At 37.5% G+C, this 19203-nt stretch overlaps 1 protein-coding gene across 3 annotated transcripts in view; it reads right to left on the bottom strand.

The window, feature by feature from the left end:
• The window catches only part of WAPL (WAPL cohesin release factor), a 70705-nt gene that overhangs the window by 46753 nt on the left and 4749 nt on the right, over nt 1-19203 (bottom strand). For all 3 annotated transcript variants that reach the window (XM_062000926.1, XM_062000924.1, XM_062000925.1), the window contains exon 3: nt 1920-2969. In XM_062000926.1, coding sequence (XP_061856910.1) covers nt 1920-2969 — 1050 coding nt within the window. The remainder of the gene's footprint in view (nt 1-1919; nt 2970-19203) is intronic.

Raw genomic sequence — 19203 nt, 5'->3', positions numbered from 1 at the left:
AAGTCCTTGATAAATTCTCAGACTCAGCATCACTGTAATTAAGGACCTTAATATGGCTGTTCTGAGTGACAATGATGCTCAAAATTCAAATGTCTGAGAGAAGACTGTGAAACATATTGAGGATTCTTACAAGTTCTAAGGCAACATCACACTCCTTATTTGTCTAATGGGAAATACAGGACTGAACTAGGCAATGTGCTGCAACTTAAGGAAGTAACTTTATGTCACTCTTTCAGTTTTCAGAAGAAGAAATGCAAGTCAAGTCTCATCGGGCTACAGTAGCACAGAACAAGAATCAAATTAGCGAAGGAGATGCAAAATAAAGAGGAAGCATCTCTCACAACAGAGAGACCAAGAGGAAGGCTTTATCTGAGAAGTGGATTAAACACAGATTCATGTCTACTGTGCCATGAGAATCTCTTAGGAAAATATTCCAGAGAAATAATCTGTGGTACCTCTGAGTAGAATGGCCTCCTTGGTGAATGCAGTGCTGAATGCACACTGTCGGTATTTTGAGACTCTAGAGGACAGTAGCTGACGGGATTAGCTGATGGGTCAGCAGTTCAGCTGCGCTAACTGCATAAGCATTTTTTTTCCTTGGAATAAATGGCTGAACAAAGACTCATCAGAGAAAGAGACAGAGAGGAGAGTATGTCATAAGTGGCCTTGTAAGTTAAACCCATTTTTCAAAGAGGCTGGAATGTCAGTGTCTCCTCATAACTAAATTTTATGAAAACAAATCAAGGTGGGGGTTTTTTGGTCTGAAGATAAAATCTTCTCACATAATATCACTATCAATTTGGTCCTTTTAGAATTTACTAAAAAACTACCAGTTACATTTACCTTTGAGTCAAAGGTTTACAGACAATTCTGGGTTTAGAGACCACTGTAATTAGAACAAACATTTTTTCCTACAAAATATCTTTTTTGGATTATATTAGCAGAAGTTGCTCATAGGGAATAACAGCTTCTCCAATATTTGAAAGGCTAGACTTGAGTCCTCCCCTCTCCCCATCACAATGAAATACATCTCACCAATAGAACTGTAAGTATTTCAGTAACTGGGTAAAAACTTCTCATGTTTCATGCTCCAAAATGGACCAAAAATGTCCCTAAAAGAGCGGCAGTACATTGAAGTAATTATTCCAACATACAAGTTTCTTTTGCATTAGACTTTTGAAAAAGCTAGAAGAAACCTTTAACCAAAATTAGTCCTTTTCTTAACCAACACACTTCAGCCTTGATCTAAGTCATTACAGGGGACCCAACTGACCACCAAGCTAGTCTAATATTTCCAACATCAGAGCTTGCTCTGCAAATTCTGTGTGAGTAGTTTTATTTGTGTGTGTGTGCGCACATGTGCACATGCACATGTCACCTATCCAGAATATGGACATAGCTGAAAACTGGAAGCAAAAGTGGAAATACATCAAAATGCAGAGGCATACCCAAAGCCTACCATCTGACTGGCACTCCATGGGTCTCCACAAGCCTATCCCTGGAGCTGTATGTCCCTTGGATGATGTAACTTGAGAAAAGTCCACAGTGCTTACTAACATATTCAAAAGCACAAAAAGGAAGATATTTTGCAACTCCAAGAGCTACTGAAATCTCTGCACTGAAGTTCCTTAACTCTGGATTCAAGGGAGCTTCTGTGGTAAGGTGTCTGCCTTCCAGATAAAAAGCTAAGAATTTTCTGTTCAAAAAGAAAAATCTCGACTCTGGTAAGAGATCAGGAGGTACAAAGCATACTTCAAGACAGCTATAAAACACCAGACAGCACTACAACAGAAACAAGCAAATGTAACTCTCAGATTTCCAAATCAGTAGCACTGTTCAACAAACTCCTAGGTATACTGCAAAAAAGATGAAAGGTCAACTATATTTAAATGTATGTATTCCAGAAGAGTTCTGCTTACCTGCATTAGTACTGAGCTGGCTATCCTGGGTGCAGTTTTCATTGCCATCTGAGGTTGATTGTAGCGAAGATGATGGTGTAGTTCTAGTTCGTTTTTTGTTAGCTTTCCTTTCTGCGACCTGCCACTCTTCATCTTCATCCTCACTTTCACTCAAGTCATCAAACCCAAAGTACTTGATTTTGTAATTGGAACTCCCAGAACTTCTAGAGGCGCCTTCATCTCCCCCTCCCTCATCTTGATCATCAAACCCAAAAAACTCTAATTTGACATCCTTCTTGGATTTGGTATTGCTTGGTCGAAACCTGGTTGTGGTTTTTGTAGTAGCAATGTCTGCTTTTTTCCTTAAGCGTCCAGCTTCTCCCAAGTCAGCAGGGGTTGCTGTGGTAAACTCATCGATTCGTTCCATGGTATCCTGTATGGTAACGTTACAAACTGACAAGCAAGATGGATGTAGAACAGTGTAGTCTCTAGTCCGTCCAACCGTCCCTCTAAAACTGGTCCCACTACTCAAAGAAACTTTTTTTGCTGGGTTCAGACCATCATTATTTGACTCATTGTTTGCTTTGGATAAAGACTGACTAGTGCCATCCATTAGCTTGTCAAAATTTGTTGCCCCCTGCGGTTTTGCTTTGTTGGATCGACAGTATGTCCTACAGTTGCTTGGCCTGGGAATAGTTTGCACAAGTTCTTCACTAATGGTTTCCTTTGGATTTTCATTATCTTCTTTGTCACACTCCTCATCCTTGCTCTTCATCTCTGAGAGATGTTCATTATCAAAATCCAATATATACTCTCCAGTTCTGGTGTCTTCAGTTTCATCCTCCCATTCGTAGAACTGAGTTCTTAATGGCCCCTTCGTCTGAGATGTTTCTGAGGGAGAGTCTTCTGTTTTGCCCACATGGGAGTCCCAAGAATCAGGCATGTCCTTGGCTTCAACATTGTATCCAGAAGTGTCTATTGTTTCAGCATTGGTTTTGTTACTGTCTTCAGTATTCTCATAGATGAAACTACTGTTTTTTTCATTATCTTCATTCAAGTTCTGCATTTTATCTATAAGAAAAGAGAAATTTATTACTAAAAAGCATTATTTTTAAAAAAAAAAAAAAAAGGACCCTAGTGGGCAACTTTGAGAAGTCATAATCTAACAGCAAATATTCAGTGTTTGATGACAAAAAAAAAAGAAAAGAGGTCCTTATTTTCCTGGTTTATACTTTTTGAGTCTTTCAGTTCAACATTTTTGCTTTAATAAAATTGTCACACCATTTCTAGCAAAAGTATACACCAACTTGAAATAAGTGGTCCCTTGAAAACATGTAAATCATGGAAAAACCCAGTAGTAAAGCTTAAATCTAACCACTTGTCTACACAAAAGGAGAAAGTCTGAAACAAAATTTTTAATGAAGTCAATCACCACCAATGAGCACAGACCACAGATTCTAAAGTCATGTAAGTTTGCTGGAAATTATCCTACAGTTCAGTGCCTAACACAGTAACTGTACAGCTACTAAAACCAGTGAAAAATAATCTACTCACATACCTGTACTAACGTACCCTGCACAGAATGACACACAACTTCAGCAACTGTTCTTTTATTTTGCTCCTTCAAATTAAAATATCTGGACTTCTAGAAGAAATACTGAAAATTAAATTCTCCTCACACTTTTGAAGTAATTTCTGAAATCCAAGTTTTTACAATGAACTTCTACAGATCTGAAGAGCTGGTGCCAAAAGTTACCTTTGCACTTCTCTGACCTATAGCCACACTTGCATCTAAAAATGTCGAAGAGAACAAATTCCACTGTAAGAAAGCAGTTTCTGTAGAATTTGTTTCCAGATGATCAACATTCACACAATAGTAATGCCAGGAAAGACAGTAGTACTACCCCTTCCACCTGCTATCCTTTGAACTGGTAGGGAAACCAAAAATACCAACAAAAGCCCACTGAATTTAGTACCAGAGTTTCACAATGATAGCATGCACACATTGCACCTCACACACAGAGAAATGCAAGTGTATTATTTCCTGGAAACAAGATGAGCAGACATTTCTTTGAAATTTCTGACACAGTACAAGCAAACACAGGAACCAAGGTGACTACTGTTGCTATCAGCTCTCACTGTGCTGGCTGCCTGGGCCAGCAGAAGCAAGATAAGAAGCTGGACTGGAATGCAGAAACCTTGAGATGTAGAAGAGTAGAACATCATGAGACACACTGGAGAAACAGAAGCAATCAGGACAGGGACAAGGAGATGAAAACGTGCTAGAGCAGAATGTGCTTAGAAGGCACTTGGTGCAGAACGCTACAGTAACAGAAGAGGCTCCACTAGCAGAACACAACCAATGCCATTCAAATTCGTTAGGTAGCAAATGCTTCCTAAACTCACCAGTAGCACGAAGGCTTTAGCATTTCAGACTAGTCCCGATCGCATTAAACTGCATTGGCTACCATATCCCCATGTGGTACAGAAGTTTCATAGCACTGACCAAAAAGACTTGACCTTGCTGATAAGGGCACTGAGCATCAGTACTGTTCCAAGGACCTTTTTTCGTCTGTTTTCAAATTAAAGCAGCAGCATCTAAATGCCATCTTTGCATATATGGTTTATGAAAGATCTTCAAGGTGCAAGCCAAAAATTCTCATAAAATAAATGACTATCAAGTCAAGTTTTGCAGGAAATTGGTTTAATCCTAGCTGAAATTCCTCACAGAGATAGGGTTAGTAATATCTCACAAGCTGCATCCAAGTTTTCTGGGAGTCCAGCTGAAGTCTGACATAGGAGTTTGAATACTTAGCTAAAACCCAAAAAATACTGCAGAGAACATACACAACGCAACACTCCACTCCTCAAAGAACATCAGTTCTAGTCATCTCAATGAACTTTTTCAGCATCAATATGTTCTACAAGAAATCTTGTTTTACTCCCATTTCAACCTCATACTTGTGGCAATCAAAGAGACTCCACCAAAATTAATCTTTCTGTAAATGAAGAACACAGTTGACAACGTATAATGTTCCTTTCCCCCCCCATGCTTAGTAGTATTGTGCAACTGAAAACTACCATAATACTTAGGCATGAAAATCAGCAAATTAAAAAAGGTCAGATTTTCTCTCTAAAATAAACTATTTTGCAGCCTCATCATTAATGCCCCGTATTCAAAAGCGTATTTACTTGAATTAATAAGGTCTAAGCAACATTTCAAATAAGCACAGTTAAAATATGCCTGTCCTGGTTCACTAAACAATACGGAATTTTCAGTGTGTGTATCTGGAAGGGGAATGGTTTTCCCCTCCTAAGGAAGTCTGGGATTTTAAAGAGCCACATTTCACACCAGGATTAAATCAAATCTCATTTTCCAAGAGGTGTAGAATACATATCTGTGTATGCACATTGCAACCCAAGGGTCAAATAATTCAGGAATATGTATAGAGATGAAACAAGTTGAAATTCCATTTTAATTACCTTACCTTCAATCATTATCATCTCTGTTGCTATCTGCTTGTAAAAAGCACAGATACTCAGGGAGTGCATACTGATGTCTTTCACTTATGATCACTTGATATAAAATATACTTCCTGAATTCCTCTTGTGCATTCATCAGTTCCAAAACAGAGTTTAGCAGTGGAAAACCACTGTACTTTTTCAATCCCTTACTAGGAAGTTACTCTGTCAGTAACAAAGAGCTAAAGCCACTACTGATTAAGTCAACTACACTGCTACTTGTATTTTTAAAAGCTTTTCTAACAGGCATTAGGTATTTCACCAAGTAATAAATTCAAACATAAAATTAAAGTTCACTTAATGAAAGTATAAGTGTTGATGATGTAGTTACATACACTGGAAAACTATCCTACAAATTGTTCTAGAATATTTAAGAAAGTGCTAAAATTAGCCTAATATTCGTTAGACTACAGGCAAGCAAGACAGTCCTGTCTAGTCATCTGTGAACTATTAAGGGAACAAAACTTTCTTATTACAGCAGCTTCATTTGGATAAACTAAAGCGTCAGTTCAGAGATGCATCATGACAAGAACAATCCTTCTTCACATAGATTTTCTCCATTTCCATTTTTCTGTACTTGCTGCACTGAGGTAGTTACATGGTTTCTTTCTTCCCAGGGTGACTCCTATTCTCATCTCCCATTTCACACTTGCCCAACCTGCCAGCTCTTCTCCTCATGCTGGTTCCCAACAGTCCCAAGTACAAAACTGCGCTACCTGTTAATTCCGTAACACTGGTGTCTACCACCTCAGCAGAGCTGCCAAAAAAGCACAGGTATTTCAGAGTATCAGTCCACCTGTATGTTAGTAAAATCTGCTCAGACAGGGTTAAAGCAGTAGCATCATAGGTTTACTCCATCCAGCCTCAAATTCTTTATTTCTTTTCATCTGTAAATGTAAGCAAAATAACTTTCTCTAGTCATAATGAATTCATTCTATCCCAGTCAAACAACTTCATTGGTGCTCGGTTTACTGTACTTTCAAGAAATGATGTTAAAAAGCCAATCACGCATTATCAACAGTTCCTTCTGTACCACAGTAGAGCTTCTGTTGCCTTTGGATAATCTACGTGTCCATTTTAAGTATATCCATGAACAGCTGAGAAGTATCAACAAAACATTACAGCTGATTTTTCATTCTCAGCTAATAATTTAACACAGCATACAAAGTCACTCTTAAACAGCAACCAAGTGGTAGTTAACCTTTCCTTTCATTTTGCACCTATTAGACATCAAAACTTTTTAAACCACCTAGCACTTCAGAAATCTTAGTAATTGCAGCAGAGAGGTTTTTCCATCTCCAGTAAGGCTGACGGAAAATGTAACCAGTAAACTGGTTACTGTACACGGAGTAGAAATGGATCATCGTAATACATTGGTGGAAATCTTCACCGTGACAGAGAAATACTTCCCTGGAGGATACTTTGTCAAGCCACTGCTTTTCTCTCAAGACTGAGTCAGTAGCTGCCAGACTGAAGCTTCTAATACCAGAAATTACAGCAGATCACTTGCTAATTGTCCTAAGGTGTACACCAGCAATTCCGATAATCTTGATTTTAAAAATTACTACATTTATCTGTAATAAGTACGACAGCAGAAGCTGGCATGACAGTAAATGTATAACAATGATGTTAGTTACAGATACAGAAAGCACAGACAATGAGAGAAAATGAACTAATTTTGAATTATGAGATAGTCTCTAGTTCAAAAGAGGCACACAATTTCTCCTCCCAATTTCAACTGCAATTGGGCTCTTTTAGGGCTCAAATATCAGAATAGGTCTCCCAAATAATTTCAGATCAGTATTAGCATATAACTATATAATCTGCCAGAGTTGGGTTTTTAGCAAGTACTAGCACAACATTCCTAAAGACCATAACAATATTCTATAGTAATCATGATTTAAAGTTCTACAACTTAATTCCCAATCTAAATAACTGGCAGCTCTACATTAGATGCTAACAGATAAAGAAAATACCCACACATTTATCCATACCTCTTGCTTTACTTTATACTCTAGTTTATGTCACTAACAATATAGGGATGTCTTAAATATTGTTGATGAATTAAAAAAAATAAGAGTGAAACTTCTACTCTTTTCCATCAAACACATCAAGATCTTCTCACACAGAGACATCCACGACCAAGCTTTGCAAAGCTATACTTAAGAGATTATGATTGTCCCAAGTAACCTTTGTAAAATGATCATTAGAAAGACATATTCCAAGTTCATGCACCGCAAGATACCCTATTCATATAATTTACATTAAGTATATACTACTCCAGACATAAGAAAATATTCAAAGAATGAAAATGTAACTGTACTCTCAAATCCCACTGCTCTTTCAGTAATAAACCATGAAATATTAAACAAACACGCACCTAGACTTACTATATCATTTAGACTAGATGGATATAAAAACAATATTCTGCTAAAATTCTTTTTTTAAAATACATACATATAAGCACTCAGAGGGAACAAATGCTGCTCCATATATCCACAAAAACAGATAACACCTTGTGCCTACCACAAGTCGCCATAGTGAGACTATCTCTTGTCTTTTCATCTTTCTTAAGAACATTTACAAAAGGAGGAATGCAACTCTAGACTGTAAGAGATATGAATCTTCCTTACTGATAACACACCTACATCCTTCAGCTGGACATCTCTGATAATTTTGACATTAGGATGCCTCAGATTTCAACTTCAATTTTTTCACTAAGTACCCATAACGCATCTCACCCTTATTTTAAAAGTGTTTTCTTCTCAAGAAACTAATGTCTACCTGAAAAAACGCTCCCAAATCGCTCTCAGAAATGTTGCTATTTCTTCATTGTACTTTAAGAAAATGAATATCTCTCCACCCACAGAACTTTTAGTTCTATCACAGTGATAACAAAAGACATCATATAAATACAGAGTTGTTGAGATGGTGGAAGGTCTAAAAAAAAAAAAAACCTACAAGGCTTTCAGAACTGCCAGAGTGAAAAGATTCACCTTTTTTTTTTTTTTAATAGTATGCCATCCATTAAGTGTTTTAAATTGAATGTAACAAAGAAAACGGGGTAAGTTACTAATTAATGATAGAAAGACAACTTCCAGTACGCTTCTTACTTTCAATATTTAGCAATATATTACCTTAAAGAATAAAAATGCAAAGGCCATTAGTTTTTCCAGAGCAAAAGCCATACTGGATCTGTTGAGCTGCTTTCTAGTGCGGACAGTGAACTTAAACAGGGAACTCTAGGGAATCTCTCTATTCACATGTCTCAAAAAACTTCACTTCTGGATTGATGATGAAATGAGAAATTGCTAGAAGAGTCAATAAAGAGGCCATATGGCAATTTATCTCCACAACTGGCAAAGTTATTCTAGTCACTGTATGCTGTATGCAAGATGGCAAAGAAACACACAGACAAATTCATAAAGGTTTTCAAAATGGAAAAATACACGTAATTCTAAACCCGACCTTTGACTGTCCCCCACAGTACTTGGAGCTGTGTGGAACACATTCATAACCTCTTTCTCACCTCTGATAATGTCAAGTATCTGCAAGTGGGAGTTACCGGTGCAAGCATATAGCTGCTACTGACCTACATCATCTCTACATACAAGGCAGCTTTCAGTGAAAGTAGTGAGCATGATGCCAAGACCTAGAAATATGCATCAAGAAATCAAAAGGCATAGGCAAAAATCAGCATCGTTATCTATCACTGGCCTGCTGCAGCTGAGTCCAGAATGGCCAAGTATGAGACACAGTTCAAGTAGCAGTTAACACGAAGTTTTCCTACTGGTGACTTTTAAAGGAGATACAGGTAGAGAATATTAAAAACTACCAGAAAGTACCTGCGGAGAAGGGAAGAGAAAGCAGATGTCTGGAGGGGATAGGAGCTTAAGAGGTTGCACAAGCCATCCCAAGAGCCTTAAGGATTTTTCCAGGATTTGTTATACATCTTGTCAGAGTTGGTCTGTTTTGTCAAATTTGAGCTACTTATCTTTTTGCCTGGACAGCTTCACACATTCCTCAGAGAATTTTTAGACAGCTCAGACTGTTATTTTCTTATACCATCACTGATGACTTACTACAAGATTTAAAATAATGAAACGACATTGATATGACTGATTGAACACAAGTGTTATGCTTTTACCATTTGGGTACACATTACTAGAATCATCTTCATTTCTGCTCAAGGTTCACCATAATGGCATTTACCCTTGCATTAACTCAAACTTGGTCAAAATCTGCTTCAGGCAAGGCCTAAAAGCAGTGAGCAGCTTAATGCAAAAAGGGGAAGCCATAAAGACAATTCTTATCATTTCTTACAGGAGACTGAAAGCTTGTCAGAACCTTCTCTCTTGAAGGAAACGCTGAAGTTTGTGGAAAAGATAACGCTATCTCATCAACTACTGAAGTCACAAGAGTTAATAATTTCATACCCCGATCCTCAGGATACAGCATATACCAAGATGGAACCCAAGATCAAGGGAAGGGAAAAATACTCTTCTTGGCAAAAAATGCTCTTCTTGGCAAAATAAATCCCCAACATAATCCAAACCAATCATCAAGAAACGTATCCTCCAGTTTAGTCTCTATTGCAATTTCATTTCATTTCCTTTTAAAGTGGACACGACTAAGTTCTTTGGCTCTAAATCTGAAAACTCAGCTCCATAAAAATCAAATAATCATTAGCAGTCTAACACTAATTGCTTACAGTCAAACACTCTATCCTTTTGGTAAAAACTTGGTTACAGAGCTGCCCAATCTTATTTGCTATTTTTAAATTACCTGAAGCATAGAGCAGTCTCTTCAGCTGTGAGAATACTGTCTCTTAATGTAAACTTCTGTCCTCAACAGTCAGGGCTCATAGAACAAATGAAACTCATTGCCCCACAACTCCACCACCACTCCCCTGCATCCTCCTCAACACTAACCTGTTTGCCTGGGCAGGAGACAGTTCACACTGCAGATCATGTGCAGCAACAGGCACTGGCTAGCCAGCTTACTGTTGCATTTTCATATGGATTAGGGACCCAGTTACAGCTGCATTTTCCCCTACTAGCAAAAAGACAAGGGAGCTAAGGGAACAGATGAATCAACTCAGTTTTCACCACAATTGAAATAGCACTGTATCTTTGAAATCTCTCCCTATCACCCAGTTTGACCAAAACTAGTTAACAAGTACAAACGTTATTAGGAAACTGAAGAAAAGAAAGAGACAGAAGAACTATCAGTATTAGATGTTAGCCCTCTTAACTTGAACTTCTGGTTAGTTGTCTGTCATTTCTAACAATTCTGGATGAATGCTAACCAAAGTACTCTCCAAGCTACAAACAAAAGACCTATAGCTTTTGTAGTGTGAGACCTTAGGCTCTTTCACAATGCTGTAGAAGTCTCCACCTTAATACCAAAAGGAACGCACATGGAAAACAAACCTACAAACTTAAACTATGTTTCCTTCAGTATTAGCTACACACGTTCACCGAATTCATTGCAAATGTACAGATTCATATTAGTTGGAAGCAATGAAAGTTAAAGTTAAATTTAAAGAAATGTAAAGTTAAAAGGGCAGGGAGGCGGCATGACGCCAATTTTATATTCCTCTATTTCACTTCTAATAGACTCTTTGACTACTAAGAAAGGTGCAAAAGTACAAAAACAAAACATCAAGGAAAAGACAGCAGTAAGACACATTTTTTCCTTGATGTTTACTCGGGGCCTTCAGATGTCTCCAGCTACTGAGGGCACATACACCAACAGGCTCCTGAACAGACCACTGACACAGGCTGTAGAAAACAGCTTGCTAAGCTCATTATGAGATACAGTTCTGCCTGATGTTCCTGAACACTCAGAAACAGTTATTACAGCTCCATTACACCATCAGCAATGTTCCCAAGCATAAAGCCACATCACTTACAACTTGAAGCTGATCAAGCTAAAGGAAAAGAGAAATCTTTACCAGATGCTTGTATCACATTCCTCATTTCTGGGAGGAAAGCCCAAAATAGATATACACACAGTATCTTCTCTGATTTGGACAGAAAAGCAGCAACTGCAAAGAAGGCATGATTTTCTCCAAATAAGAAAACAAATTTCACTAGAGTTACTCTCTTCTACTCTGCGTTGGAAATGAAATATTTTGGTTGCTAAGGAGAAAAGGTTACAGACTAAACTCCTTTGATCCATTTTCTGCCTGTGACTGAACAGCTGGGAAACATTAAAAAAAGCTTATGGATATGAAATACACAATTCTAAGAAATGGGCAAAATTTACTTAGATCCATCATCATCTATTGATGCCCGTAAGACTTTGAAGAACAGTGCATAAATAGAAGATAAGCCTAAGAGCCTCAGAAGATTAGACTCTCAAGAGCAGTTTCATGGTTGGCAATCACTAAAATAGCTAGAATTATAGAACCACCACATCCATAGCTATGATTGCAAATTCTGAAGTAATTCTGGTTCTTTACTCTCCTTGAATCGAAACGAGTTCCCAACACGTCTGCACGCAGGTTGGATAGACAGTTTGCCTCTTGGCACGTGTTTTAAGTGGCAGCATCTTTTGCAGAAGAATTCCATAGAAAATCTCAAAAGTAATGAGATTTAATTACCTGCCACCACAGAACTATTTTCTGCATTTAAGAATCGTTTGCTTTTCTTGTTTCCTTTCCAGCATCCTGAATATCAAAATTCTAAGGTAATTTATATTAAAAGTTTGAATGTATTCTTTAGACAAAGCAAGTCCTCAATCACATAGCTCTTCAGTTAAGAGTGCCTGGCTACTCTTCGAAAGATAGAGCTTGTGACACAGATGACGTCTTTTCTTCTCTCCAATCACCTAGATGTAGCCTTTCAGTTGGGTAACAGTGTTCAGCATCTTGAATAAATCATTCTTTTCATTCCATGAACCTGATGGAGTTTCACCTTCTCAGAATATGAACTCTTTGGCTGCTTCTTACACAATATCTCACCATGTTGTGGCCCCACCCCGTGAAAGGTTGAACCCTAACCACATCATTGCTTCTCATCTTGGACCCCTCTTTAAGCTGTAAGTAGCTTCTGTTGGGAAAGCAAGGGAGTACCGAGAAGGCTGTCTTATGCTGGTGTAGAAATGATACGTCCTGTCAGCCACTATACAGCTTTTTTACAAATCCTTGCATTTCAATGGAAATGGAAGCTGTCACAGAGGTAGAGGCTGACATGACCACCTTCTGTCTTGTGCAGAAAACATTCACTTGCCTTTATCACAAATACAATTTTCAATGATACGGGAAGATACTTTTTGAAGCATCAATCTAGCTGCTTTTCCTTTGTTCTTCCACTTCTTCAGCTAACAATCATTAGATATTTTGCCTGATCACTGATCTGTCATTGTAACATAAGTCACTGCATATCTCAATACCACCTTCTTACCAATCTATACACATGTACCTGCCAAACCATGCATCGTGCCGTGTTCAGCACAACTGCCTTCCCAGACAATTTTTGGGGGAAAACAAACAGACCTCAATATTACAATTTGACTCCATTACTAAAGAAACTTTCTCCTCCAATTAAAGTACAGATAAATATTAAACGGAGTTGTTTGTCATCAGTTATATCCAGTCTCTCAATTTCAATCAAATTAAAGCAACTGTAACTCCACTTCCACTTTGACCTCTTTTGTTTTCCCAAGTATTTTTGTCCAAGTTGCACCTATAGGCTTATAGCTCCTTTCACAGATGTAATAACTACCATTCCTCCTTCACTCTTACTTAAAACTCTTCTACAACATTGAGAAAACTTCATTTAAAGTCTGTTTTTCTTCCAATGAGTGTATACTTACATGACAAACATGGCTTTTTTAAAACATTGCCTCACATCTGTATGCTACCACATTCTTAACATCACAACATGTAATGTGATGCTACAGAACTGATATTATGTGAAAACCCAACATACCAGTGCGTTATCAATGCCCACACACAACTTACATGCAAAGCCCACAGCTCTCTCGAAGCACAAACTGCAACTTTGATAAGCAATGCTAAAGCCCTTTCCTAGAGAAAGGGAACTATTTCTTGTCTTTCAGCAAAGAATTAAAGTTTTTAAGAGCTCTACAACATTGGAAGCAAGACTGTTTGGTCAGAAATAGTAAAATAAAATGGTCCTGAAGAAACAAGAAATTGAGCTACATCACTGAGAGCTGTTACACTCCACAGTACAAGAGTTGTCAGCCTGAACTAGCTGTATGTGTGTTCACTTCTGATGAAAAAGTCCAGTGAAAAAGAAATTCCTCTTCACTGGTAGCTCAGCAGGGCATCTTTTGCTCAAAGCTAACTACTCCCCCCTTGCAGGGTAAACATGACAAAGTGTCATGGGCAACACAAGCAGCTGGCACATGCCAAAAGAGCTTGTTTTCAACGACTTTTGTAGTGTGACCCCTTATGTAAAATGTATTAAAGCATATTATAACATAGCAGCAGTAACAACTGTCAAAACAAATGTATCCTTAGGCCAAGTCCCTATGAATTCAGACACAGCTCATGTATATTTTGAATCCCTTTACTGAATACAGAAGCTTCTTCATAAAAATTAAAAGAATAAAAGAGCTAAGTTTGAAGTTGAAATCCATTTTCCATACAGTCAATAAGAACTCAGCAGTTTGAACCTGAAATGGCTGCCTTACCAACTGTCTTCTGCTTTCCTGCATGCTTTGGCCCATTTAAGAAGTATGCACATTAACAAGGTTTCTTTCTTCTAGAAGCACCGATCAACTGTTTTGAAGCAAAGTTATTTCAACTCTTTAAACATTAAAGAAGTTCAGAAGCAGTCAAAAGTTTGACCTTTTAAAAAACTTACTCTTCACTGCACAAGTCCATAAAGGAAGAATTATTTTTGAAGTGTGAATTCCAAGCCAGGTTTTGAGAATATCAATGTTGTTTGGGAAAGGAGAGTTACAGATTGAGGGGAAAAACAGTTTCATGTGCTCTGCACATTGACATATACGTGTTTCTCTGTCAGAAGAAAAAATATGTTGCAGAAATCAGAGGATGCCTTCCTAAATACTATGGTCTCTCTCCTGCACTGCTATTTTGGCAAAGCAGTATAAATACTGAAATTTAAATCAGTATAAATACTGAAATTTTATCAGAATTTTGATCCTTTCAGACTTAAAAACATCTAATAAAAAAAAAAAATCAACACCAAACCTTCAAAAAAGATATCAGAGAAATGCTTAAGTAAAAAAAAAAAACCCAAACCAAATTATCACACTAGTTTGAACTTGGGCTACAGACACAGCAAGAAAGTTCTGCATGTAAGGGAAGAAGAGATATCTTAAAAAGAGAGAAGAAAAACCAAAAACAATTGAAGAAAAGAAGACCTGTGGGTAAATCCCAGCTATCTATATACTCAGTATAACTACTGTCATAAAAACAAATCTTATAATGTTGAAATTCTACGGGCAGACATATTTTCTGGCAGACCCTTCCCTTTTTCTGCTATCAGTTTCTTAATGCTCTGAGCACAGCTGCAGTTCTTTTTAATCATGGTTGCTGCCAACTGTCTCCTGAGACAGCTAAATGCTCAAGCCTCACTCAGTTCCCCACAACTTTTTGCTCCATCTTTTGACAGAAAATGACTAAACTGAAATTCTTCCCCATGAGCTAAATAAAATTGCACTGAACAACTGCGGAGGGAGAAAGATAAGATTACTGAGACCCAACCATTATCTTCAATGCCCATGTCACCCTTAAACACAAACTAGCAGCTCTAAACAATTTGAAAGGAATACCCTGGCAAATCTTGCTGTCAAATGTAATTAGGTAACAAACTTAACTTTAAAGATAGGGCTCCCCCACCCACATAATCAGGGTTCAGAGGCTTTGCAGACACATTCACTATCAGGATAGCCTGTCAGGAAGAGACCTGATGACTTGTTCTGGGCAACCATTTTCTGCAAGTTACTCTATTCACTCAATATACTTTTCAAGCAGCTAAAGGCAACTGGATTCTGCCTATGAGGTCAGGTCATGAAGCAGTCAAGCACAGTTGTACCCCTTCACGGCATAAGCAAGTGTTATTATGAAGGATTGCATCTGCCATTTCAGCGAAAAGTGAAGGCATCGAGAACTACCTAGAAACACAGAACAGGAGACAATAGGCAAATGTTTCCTTAAAGCAGCAAGAGCAAAACTACTTCCAGAACAAAGACTTGTTTAAATATCAGTACACAGTAACAAATGACAACTCACAGAACAGTGATTCTCATAATTACGTTACATGTTAGTGGAAAAGGAAAAAAGCTGCCAAGTATCACAAATACTTTTACATGCAATAATTTCTCCTTTTAATCTTAAAAAGTTTCAAAGGGCACTACCAATACAATAGCCACGAAATTCATACTAGGCATCATAGCACAGCAGAAAGGGAGACTATTCCTACACTGCTCTGTATTCTGAAAAGACATTTTAAGCCTTTCTATTTATCCACAGTAATTAAAATGCATTTTCAAGACAGAAAGTCATAGGCTTTAAATCAAACAATCCATGCCCAATTAAAATACCTCTCAGCTCAAGCAGCATTAAACACCTAATATTTTAACTCAGAATTAAAATATATAAGTAATATTAGTTCATAGTCCACAAACAAGAATGTCAAGGCATGCAAAGGTAAGAGACATCATCCAACCACCTGAGACATCTCTCAGCTCAAGTGCCTTCTCTGATGAACAGTATCAACATATTGGACCCGATCCTTCAAAGGTTTAAGTTACAAAAGTCATCATTGTGGTACACAAGCAGAAGACTGCAGGTGATCACAATGTCCACAGTCAAGATGCAAACTCAAGTATGCCAGAAGTAGTATTTCCCCAAGCTGAAATAGTCCAAGTAGAGAAAGCAGATATCCAATTTGAAATTTACTCATACAATAATACAATTATGAAATCCATCAAGGTTTGACTTCAATTTTTATCTGAAAAATCATTCTATGTTAATTTCAACACACCAACGAGTATCAACATTCAAAGAACAAAGTTATTGGATTGTTTTTTAAAACTAGCACCTCAGTTTGCTCTGCAAGATCATGTTCTTGAGTTAAAGCTTGTGTGCATGTGGATTTAGCAAGAAATACTATTTGGCTTTATGCCTTATAGAATATAAGCTTAACACTTTAACAACCAAATAAACAAAAACCCACTGCGGCGTTTCAGAGCCTCAAGTATTGCTCTGCAGGTTCCCACCTTATCCTACTGTAAGACACTGTCATAAAAATACTTGCCTTCTAAGCAGTTGCATTTTTGCTCAGTATGAATTACCAGTATTTTTTCAATTACGTGACTTATTTTCTAACTACCAATATCTCCTACTTTAACAGAAGCTACCCAACACTAGCTATTAATACCAAATACTCTTGCTACTTCTAATTTACTTGAACTCTGTAAACTAACCTGTAAATTACCTGTTATGTACATGATTACTCATGAACATTCCTCTGACCCTCTTAAGTCTTTATCAAGCAACACTAGGATAAGATTATGAGAAGCTTTCCACATTAAGAGCTTCTCTAAGCCTTTACAATGAGCTTGTTACAAGCACGAGCTGAAGGCTATTTTAAAAAAAAATAGACCAGAAATCATATTATTTTAAATAAAAGACACAGATCTTCAGCTGGTTACATGGTTGCAGTTACTAAAACAATCCAAAAAACAGACCCCAAAACCATTAGTTAAAAATCAACTGACACTTCATCACCTTCACTTGAATGTCCAAAGAAACTAACATCAAAGCACGATAATACACTTGGAGCAGAACTAACAAGCTAAACTGTAGTCCTCAGCTTGCCTGTAGCCACGTTAAGTCACAGTTTTCACCTAGGTTAAGATTTGAGATATAGGGATGGCACATATTATCAGCAAACACTGAGACCTTAATTCATGCACCATCCTGTCGTTATGAGGACAAGGACTAGCAAATGGCACTTAACAAGCACTTTCAGGAACACAGTACCAATACAGCCTATTTCCTATACCTAGAGATACACTGTTCTATGTGGGTTAAGGTTGAGCTCACATTACAGTCTCTCTCTCACTGGGAATATTAACATTGTTCTGTCTGCTTGCCTTTTTAATCTCTCCCTTTCTTTCCTCTTCAGGAAAAGTAGAGCTTGCTGTCTCAAGGACCTATAAGCGCTTTGAACAAATTTGGTTGAACCTGGTGCAGTTCAAGGCACCAGGAAATGTAAAATGATTATGTGGAGGATAAGGACACATAAACAGTACAAGTACACATACTATACCTTGGGAGACCACACAACAAGAAACAATCTCTTTATTGCCCCTCAGTTTTTCTCCCCAAAGTTCCTTCTTCCTCCATATCCCAGTCCCCAAATTAATCAAATGAACTCTCTCCAGTTCTGACAGATGCCTCATATTCAAACTTTACTTAATAGTCAATATAACAAAGAAACCTTTGAAGTATCTACATTTATGCTGGCTAACTATATCCCTATCTCTAATTGCTCAATGTTCTGAGTGACGTACTCAGAGAAACTTCCTATTTATTTTGGATCAGCCTACACACAAGTATAATAGCTGCTTGAACCATCCAAGCTGTATTTGTACCAACTGTCCAAAATAACACTATAACCACACTAGAGTCTTCGTTTTCTTACCTTATTTAAAGACTATCCTTTTTGTAAATATTCATTCTCAGTTCAATTTAATTTCTTAAGAGAGCTATGAAATGGCGTTTTATCTCCACGTGACTGGGTGTAAAAGAACGTATCAGATTCTAGAACAGTCAGACGATGAAGACCCACCTTGTCCTTCACTACTTCTGGTTGAATTGCAATCAGTAAAAAATACTTCAGGAAATTATACAAAAGCAGAATTCCTTCAGTAAACTGTTAAGTAAACTCCTCCTCTGCCTCCAGACCACCATCACACTCAACAGCCACTGACAGACTTAACCAGCAAGATCCATCAGCTTCCTTCCTTTTAGAGCTGTATGTACTTATAGTATATGCAGTTTAGTCTAACAACGAGTTCTAGAATTTAAATAAGCTTCAAACTAAAAAGCTTTTCTGTGCTAAAGACTGCTTTTTACTATTTCCCCACAATAATGGAATCAGGAAGCACCAACAAAACTACTGAAGCCTGATCGTCCTTACCTTTCACGCAGTATGAGCTTTCAGAGCTTTATCACATTTTCTCCCCATATCTCTCACATTTTCTTTCCCAAACTGAGAAATATTGCTCCACCAAAGCTTTTCTATGTGGAAACCACTTTACTGTAAAACCTGCTCTGCTGCAATCTCTCATTAACAATTAAGGAAACTCATTACTATTTGTTCTCCTTGGAAATATTGTGGATAGATCTGTTCAATCTCTTATGAAAACTATATTCAAACTCAACAAAGCATGAATTCTATTTCTGGACAGAAAGTGTATCATACTTAGAGAAAAATATACTGCAGAAAATGAGATGAAAACAAGACATATTTCAACAGTGAAAATAAGAGTAAGATCAAAAGACAGTTACATGTCCCACCAATGTGTCTGTCAAACTACAGTTCAAATCGGTATTTCCTGAGATTTTTGTATTATATCACTAACGAAATTATCTTGCAAATAACTGAGCTACGCATATCTTCCATGATTCAGTATTGCTTTGTCCACTGTATTACAGCTGAACAAGTCTAGTCAAACTTAACTCTATTTAAAAATTCAAAGTTACACAAGTTCTTTTCTCTTTGAGTTGATTATGATAACCCCGAGTAAATCAGTAGGTCTCATCTTCACCAAG

This window comes from Colius striatus, chromosome 8 (genome assembly GCF_028858725.1).
Source record: "Colius striatus isolate bColStr4 chromosome 8, bColStr4.1.hap1, whole genome shotgun sequence".
Taxonomy (NCBI): Eukaryota; Metazoa; Chordata; class Aves; order Coliiformes; family Coliidae; genus Colius; species Colius striatus.
This window is presented reverse-complemented; position numbering and strand designations above follow the sequence as displayed.